At 36.7% G+C, this 8,863-nt stretch overlaps 1 protein-coding gene across 1 annotated transcript in view; it reads left to right on the top strand.

Annotated features, from left to right (window-relative positions):
- Positions 1–8,863, top strand: part of LOC112156111 (phospholipid-transporting ATPase ABCA1) — a gene marked incomplete in the record, with an annotated part of 201,468 nt that overhangs the window by 38,518 nt on the left and 154,087 nt on the right. Inside the window, 2 exon segments of the mRNA XM_024288273.2 lie at positions 2,180–2,319; positions 3,543–3,647. Coding sequence (XP_024144041.1) covers positions 2,180–2,319; positions 3,543–3,647 — 245 coding nt within the window.

The following is an 8,863-nucleotide window of genomic DNA, read 5'->3' as shown; positions in this document are numbered from 1 at the left end:
TTTCAATTTATGCGGCTCCAGACACATTTGCTTTTTATTGTATTGGTTCAAAGTGGCTCTTTCAACACTTTGGGTTGCCGACCCCTGACCTAGACAATAGACTAAAAGCATACAATGGACGTAAAAAAGTATTTTTGGCACAAATGGAACCCCATACGGCCCAGCCTCAGCCAGACTCTGCCTTCAGTGGACCCAAGGGAAACTGAGTTTGAGAACCCTGATTTAAGGTATTAAAGACCATGTAAAGTTTCTCCTGTCCTTACAATTTGGCCTGAAGTGGCCCGCCTCGAGGACTATATTTACCATAAATTCAAATTAAGATTTTTGCTCACTTTCTTCCTCATCATAGTGCATAGAGGATAGTGGGTGAAAACTCACAGTAAATATTTACATAAAAAAAAGGCTAAATAAACAGATGTGAATCTGCCTTTTGGGCATTCACTTTCAAAACTATTGAAGTTACGTATAGCTATAGGTACATTACGACCGTACATTAGCAAGACCCGTTTGATCCAGTTAAACCAGGTCAAACTTTAACCAATTAGAGAATCAACTTTGGTAGTGGCGCATGGATGAGTTCACTTTTAATTCACGGAACTGGATCAAATAGAAGTCTTTAGGTATCATGGACACATTCCATGTAAGCAGGATTTCCATGTGGTCAGCATGGAGCCACTGTGCACACCTCACTAATGAATAGTGTGGGGTAAAAACGCATTAAGATAGCATCACTCACACGTCATACAGTAGTAGATTACATTATCTTAGCAAAAACTTCACAAAACACTTATATGTCATATGACTTTCATTAAGGTAACTGGAAGACACACCTGCACTCCTCTTATGATGCAGCCACTTCTTTCTAAGACTGTCAGCGTTATGGGAGTTGACCCATACGGGCACTTGACTAAAGCTTTGTTTCCCCTGAGTGGTACGGTCCGCTAGACATTAAGAGTGTTTCCAATGTAAAATGGACCCATCAAACAGTTCCTAAATGTACCTCTTGAGGGCCTCCATCGGTTATAGGTCTACAGATGAATAGAACAGGACGGTTGGGGCGGAGTCGCTGTAGCCACCTGTTGATTGATAGGAAGTGTGACGACAAATAGCGTCAAGATAGCGTTTCCGCAGTATTCTTCTTAGTCGCCTACAATCTTCTTTCAAACAACATTAAATGATGTACACCATGTAAAAGAAGTAAAGCAAGAAAAAGATGAGATGCTGGATGACCTCCATGGTTGTTGCTTTTCTCGTCGTCGCACGACATTGCTAGTGGTCTACACCACCAAAACCGCTCAGTGGGAACGAGACTTAACTGAGAGGAAACGCTCACCAGAATTAACTGGTTCGTACCGTACTACTCCTTACCTGAGCGTACCATACCGGATCGCTCAGTGGAAACAAGGCTTAAGACTCTACTAACTCTTATTTGAGACAGTGTTGTGTCTATATCTTGAATCTTTTATCACATTAGACGCAGTGTTTGTCCGAACCACGAGGCTGTGAACTACCCTTCTCAGGCCGATGTCTTTCCTTACAACAGCCTTTCATGAACTGATTCAGACCCATACAATCCGTTCAGTTCCATGTCTGAAAGGTCAAAGCTGCTGCCCTTGGATCAGAGTACTTTTGAAAAAAGTGATCAATAAACTCCAAACGTACTTAGCTAAACCGCAAGTGTGTCTGATAAACACATCAACGACAAGCTTTAATCAAGACTCTACAAGAAAGAGACATTAATGATGGCCCCGTCCTGAAGGGCAGTGATTGCATCAATACTCTCACTGCAGTACAGATCTATAGACTCAGCATGCGGTCTACTTCCCATGTTATATATACATATTTCATCGTATCTTTGGACTTTCTCTGTAATATTGCAACATTTGTTTAATTTCTACTTTGTTTCCTGAACTATCCACAACTTGTCTACACTATGAGAAAGTTAATCTTTATTTTGGTCAGGTATTCATCTTAGGCAAATGTGCAACATTTATAATGTTTGGCTCTTACGTGCTATTGTTTATGTTTTTCTCTACCCATCAAGCATCTTGTTTTTTCCCCCTCCATCTGCCCTCACGGCTCTGTGTTGAATTTGTAAATAAGAGATGATTTGGTGTTTTTATTTTCTATAATTTTTAATTGACTTTGAATCTCTCCTCGCCTGACCTTCTGTCTTCAGATCCCTTTTGTACATCTTTTATCGACACCCTGGTGAACACACCTAGCATGAACTTCCTTTGGAACAACTTTAGGCCGCTGTTGCGAGGGAAGATCCTCTACACGCCTGATACACCGGCTGCTCGCCTCCTGGTGGAAGAGGTACGTTTTGAGAGAACAAACACGTTGTCAGAGGTATTTGTACTAGGATTCTGAAATTAAGATAGCACAACAAACGTAACTTGCTACTTGCTACTTTGTGGTAACAATGCACTTGGAAGTCATCTTCCATCTGGAAATTGGTCCTACTTAAGTCCTACTTAACAGGGTAGAAAACCAGTTTTCTAACAGTCAAAGATTCATTGCCAGGAAGCATTGTCACAACAAAGTGATCTACCTGACAAAATTCCTAACTTTTTGTGCTGTTTTTGTTAGTATGGTGTTTGCTAGCAATTGTTGTGTTTGCTAACACCAACACATATTTAACGTTATATATTTATTTTTAGTTTTGCAATAAAACCCTTAAAGACAAATCCTAAAAAGAACAGACTTTGTAAAAAAAAAAAAAAAAAAAAGCTAGCTTCCTGTTATCTCACGGCTAATAGTGGCACAATACCATAATAGCATATTAGCTAAAAAAAAAAATAGTGATGTGAATTTCATTTTATTTTTTTTACTTTGAGTGTAAGTTCAAATTAAAAATGTCAAAATCGGTTTCAAAGGGTTCAGTCATACAAAAACACCAACAAGAAAAAGGAAAAAGCATCTTACTAAAATTGTTTTAGTGTTACTAATAAATATATAATCAATGGATTGACAGCCTGACATAAAGATGAACGTTTTAAATAAGCCTATTCCCTTTCCAAACATGTATTTATTAAATCCATTTTGTGTTTTTTCTTTTATAAAAGGTGATTGCATTGATTTTTTTTCTTCTTTTTGTTTTTTTTAAGTCTTTTTTGTAATGTTTTACATGTTTTGAAATAAACAACACCCAGACAGCCCAAATCATCACTAGTTGTCTCCATTGTTTTTGCACAGGAATGATAAATAAAACTTAGTTTGGAGGATTTGGATAACAGTTTTTAAAGCGTGGTGTTTCTAATAGAGATTAGCATAGTTTAAATGAATGCTTTCAATACATTGTAAAGCCAAATGACAGGATTTTATTTACAATATTGTAAAAAATATCACTAAAAGGGTTTCACTTTTCAAAATTTTTAAAAAAATATTGTTCTGGGCATGTACTTTAAAACCTTAATGATATAAAGTGAAATGGTAGAAGTGGACATGACTATTTCCATTATTGTAAGGATTCTGCTAAGAGATAAAAATGTGCAAGACTTTGCTGTTAAAGATTGTTTTTTTTTTGCTTCTTATTTCAGGCTAATAGCACATTCAGTACCCTGGCTGCGATAAAGGAGCTAGCTGATTCTTGGGGCAAACAGGGACCGATTATCTGGAACATTGTGGAAAACATCACTGTTTTGGTAGGATTTCTGTCTTGGTTTTTCTTCTTTAAACATTGAGAAAAGTTTTTAATCTTTCAATGTTTTAAAAATGTATGAAATGTTACTTTAAAATAGCTAAAAACATTTGTGGACCTACTTCTTCCTATGATAAAAGTTCCTACACAAAAAACACACAAATCAAATACAATGTTTTCTGCACCATCAATGAATAGTCCATTTTTTAAACTTTTTTAACTGAGGCTTGTGATAGTTTTGTATTTTTTCAGATTTAAGTGCAACTAACAAAAGAAAAAAAAAAGAAACAAACCAACAGTGGCTATAACAGCCACTCAAAAGTAAAGAGATGTGATGGATCCATGTTAGTCCAAGACTGGTGGTTCAGTCAAACATGATGACAGGAAGGTATGACAGCAAATGAAACCCAGCGCTGACTGTCGCACTCAATGTTACACGATCCTTTCGTGTCTTTGGAGCGAACAGAGCTGTCTCCTGGGAGCAGGAAGCGATTACTAGACATAACTAGTTTGGGACCACACTTTGCCCAAGGCGCACTGCGAGTAAACAGTCTTACTGCTGCAAAAGGGAAGAGATTTGACTCACTTTTCAGCAGGTGAAACTCCATCTGTGTGTAATTATGGAAAAAATGGAGTTGCTTAAAAGAAGGAGTGCTTCAGTTCGCAAAGCAAGGATAGTTTGGCATCCTGCAAATATACGCAGAACTTCATTTATTTTTATTACCCCAGATACATGCATTTATAGCTATTGTATGTTTACGTCATTATTTAACATTTTCCTAATTTATACACTACTTTTCTAATTCTAGTTCTAAGCAAACTTTTCTGCATTTTATGAAATCTCAACAATTCTGAAAGCTAAAAAAACATCTCCTTATCAAAAGTATCCAACATTCTTTTTTTTGTATTATTGTTGCTGTTTTATTTCTTCGGTAAGTTGAACCATTCCAAATTTGTCATCCTTGTAAATAGTTTTTGTTAGCTAAGGCTACACTACACTAACAGAAATTTACTTTTGATGTATTTATCCTAATTTTTGTTTCAAACTATGTTTAAAAAAACCACAATTAGTTCTGTGAGCAGGATTGCTAACTTCCTGTTAGCTTAAAACTCTCTTACAGCTAGCAGGAAGTGTACTGCATGGAAAAAATGAATCTTAAGAAGGTTAAAAAGACCTTTGTTTGAAGAAAAAAAAAGTTTTAATTTCTGTCTTAATCTCATCAGGAAGGTTTTTCAATTGCAGAATTATCTTAATTTAGAGAAAACACAACTAATATTTTTTTAACGAAATAAAAACACTAAAAATAGACAATTTTTCTTAATCTATTTCCAGATTTACCAACTTCTTTAAAGATTTTTTTTAAAATTTGAAAAATGTTTGACTTATTTCTAAGAGGCCTGTTTACAGTAGCACAAAAGCAGAAAACGGATGTAACATTGATAATATTTAGCAGAAAGCAGAACTATGGTGGGTAAATTAATGTTTTAAACCTTTGTGTTTAATGTATAAATAAAAGTGATTTTAAAAATGGCTTTGAGGCTTCAGCCATGCAGAAAAAAGGTAAAACTAACTAAAGCTAGTTTAGTGCCACTAATCAATAGATTGAACCATTATTATGTGTAGCTGTTGACTTGGCAGTAGTTTTTGGAGATAAAAATACAACAAAAAAATTTAATCCGTCAAATAAATCAATTTTAAAATGTCTTCCAAGACACGTTTTCACTTGTGATCAAGTAACAAAGCCTAAACAGTTGAATCCAAATACTGGAACCAAACCTTCTGAGTTAAGGGATTAAGCAAACAAATTTCGTAACATTTTACAAAAAAATTGTGTGCGAGTTCCTGTCATTTTTTTATGAAATGATAAAAAACAGAAAGTTCAAGCAGGTTGCACAGTATAAAGATTGATTTTTTTCCCCTTGTTTTTTGTACTCTTTTTGATCAAATTTGCAGAAAACTCCCAATAAAAGTTAATCAAGTCTACCTTGGTTCTAAAATAGCAAAAAAAAAAGAAAAAAAAGCATCCCAACAGTGGCATCATATTCATCTCTCTCTAAATTTCAGAGTACTCTTCAACATGTTTTCCCCATTATTCCACATTTTCTCCTTTGTGTGCATAAAAAGCCACAACAGAACACTTGGGCTTTGTATAAACATATTTTCTAGATCAGAATGTTGGCTGTTAAGATTGAGGAAAAGGAGTAATTACGGTTAAGTGCGGAATCATTTTCATCCCGGCAGAGAGGATTATCTGGAGAACTAAAGGACACGGTACCTTTGTAGCCACCTTCCTCTCCTCTCCTCTTCTTCTTCTTTTTTTTTTTTTTTGTTTGCTGTATTTCCCTGACACTGACATTACTCCTGTGTCACTCCAAATGAGCTTATAGGCAGCTGGAGGGAAGCAGACATCGGGAGCACCGTATAGCCGCGGTATTCATTACCCTAGCCCTAACCTTTACACAAATGGACCTGCAATCCTCTTTTGTCTTCATTTTCTCTCTCAGACCCGCTCTCTGCCCGCCGCTCGCTGTGAAGCCTTGTCCTCCTCGCAGGTCCTTCAAGGTTAAAAGCATGTTTTTTTTGTCTTTGACGGAGTTCTAAGCATTCCACCTTAAGTGCTTTTATGGTGGAGGTTTTGGAGTTTCGAAGTACACTTGAGAATACGTTTATTTAGGGAGTTTTGTTTTTAAAAAGAACCCGAGATAGGTGAAATTTGTAAAACAGTCAACTTTACATTAATATAGACTGTAAAATATGGCAAGCCAAAGGGGTCAATTATCGCCAAGAAAAGCGCCATTAAAAAACGTCTAATTCGCCATGAAAAACGCTGCTTTTAACATACATTTTAAAAGTAGCACGTAAATTACGCCGTCTTGTGTTGTTCCAAAATGGGCGTTAAAAGTGATGTTTTAGCGTGTACAAACCGCATGTCAAAAGCACCGTTCTAGCGCATTGAAAGCGGCGTTTTGTTGTGTCATATACTTAAATCGAATGCGCCATTTTGCTTGAATAAAATACGGCTGAGGGTATAGCTTCGTAAAGCTCTACAAAATAAAATAAAACCAAGCTACTTTCTCAACATCATCCATGTCTTCCACGATGTACCATCGAGCACATTAAACGTTTGCTGCTCCCATACCGGAATAGAGGCTCAAAACTTTAAATCTGAAGGAGTAAATGGGTCCAATACCCTGATGAACATCTATATACTTATTTCTCATTGACATGGACTTCCTGTGGACACATAAGACCAAGATATAGGAGTGTAACATCACTTGTGCAAGTACACAAATTTAAAAAATGCGTCCGGACAATGGCAAGCTTTTCTATCTATAGATTTTCTTGTATCCACAGATTTTATAACTTAGGAGCACGACACGTTCCACACTGAAATCCCTGGCCCATAGACTGTGAAATAACTGGCCTTTGCAGCCACCTGTGGTCACTATAGCAACAGTAAGCATGCAGTAACTTCCTGAAGAACGTTCCAAGTTGCAGAGAGCTGTGATGACATTTACTTATTTTAGACACATTAAGGGTCCAACATGGAATGAAGAGACATATTTAACCAAAAGTGTCTCCTGGAAACAGCTTTTTTTGACGCCTCGGCTTCTAAGTCTGACGATAGTTAAGTAATTAAAGAAAACTAAAAGTACAACCTTTAATGAACTTTAAAGGTGAACTGACAACAGCGTCTCGGGTAGATTGTTATCTGTGCTAACTTGTAATTATCGGCATTAAATTGTGTTAATTAAACATTTTAATAGGTGATAGGCTGTCTTGGAGACGAGGTGATCTCAAAGGAAAAGCATCTCTTAGCTCCAGCAAGACTATACCAGAAATAGTCAACACTGGTTTGAAATAACTGAAGCGAATATCTCCAAAGTCTGGTTTTAGTATAGTTTTTGGGGTAAAGCTCTTAAAACCTGAGGATCCTTAAGACTATATGGACGTGTATCCATTTTTATGGCGTCACAAGAAAAAGGAAAGAGCCAGGTGATAAATAGAAATCTTGTAATCTTGTTTATAGTCATAGAAACTCGCGTCAACACGAGTGTGGAAACCCAGTATGCGCATTTACGTGCATTTAGTATTCAGTACTGGTTTGATATTGGCACCATATAAAATTCATAAATACCCATCCTTAAGCATGAGTTAAAGTAAAAAAAATTGTAACCATAGATCAGTGTTTAGAATTTTCTCAGCGAATGCTCCAAGAATCCACCTCTAAATTCCAGTTGCCCTAAAGATCAGACTCCTTTGATGACATGACCTGCATGACTGAGAATCTTCACAGGCACTTTAGCCATCTACGTTTTTATTCAAGCCTGCCCCTTAGTTTTCCACACTCAGGTCATTTATGGGCCATGACACCTGCAGTCCAGCAGCACCAAAAACTGATTTACTACCCCCGCAATCTGGTGTCTGCCCGAGTAAACAACGGGGACTTGAAGTTCGCCCTTGATTTAGGTGGTAAACAAACACATTTAGTTTGTCATTGCAAGACCCTCTCATGACAAATAAGTTCATCTAATACCTGGCCCACAAGGTTAAACGGTGTATCTGCAACAGTTCTGTTCAAATGCCACAGAACATTAGGCGTCGGACAACACATTTAGACACTTGCAGCATTAGCCGGTGGCTACGAAGCAGCTTCTCATCTGCTGAGCTGGTTTCACAGTTATGCTCAATTTGCCAGCGCATCTCTGTGACTGCTGCTCTAAAATGACACACAATTTCAAAGACACACACGTTTGCGGTGGGTCATGTCCTCTGCTGGAGAAACCACAAATATTAGATGGGTTGGGTTTCCTTGTTTTATCGCAGTAGGAACATTTGGTTTGACATTTATGCTTACATTTCCTATGCTGTCCTCCATACAGTGTTGTGTACTTCAAAATAATATATATATATATATACAGTATATATATTTAATTTCACCTTATTTGCGGGGGTTAGGGACTACAGACATGCCAAATCAGTGAATACGAAATATATATATATACATACATATATATATATATATACACAATACACATACATATTTATATAAGCATGTTTATAAATGTATATACTGTGTATACAGGGAGTGCAGAATTATTAGGCAAGTCGTATTTTTAAGGATTCATTTTATTATTGAACAACAACCATGTTCTCAATTAACCCAAAAACTCAATAATATCAAAGCTGAATATTTTTGGAAGTAGTTTTTAGTTTGT

Source organism: Oryzias melastigma, linkage group LG18 (assembly GCF_002922805.2).
Source record: "Oryzias melastigma strain HK-1 linkage group LG18, ASM292280v2, whole genome shotgun sequence".
NCBI classification, from domain to species: Eukaryota; Metazoa; Chordata; class Actinopteri; order Beloniformes; family Adrianichthyidae; genus Oryzias; species Oryzias melastigma.
Note: the sequence above shows the minus strand (reverse complement) of the source record. Positions and strands in the feature narration are given on the sequence as shown.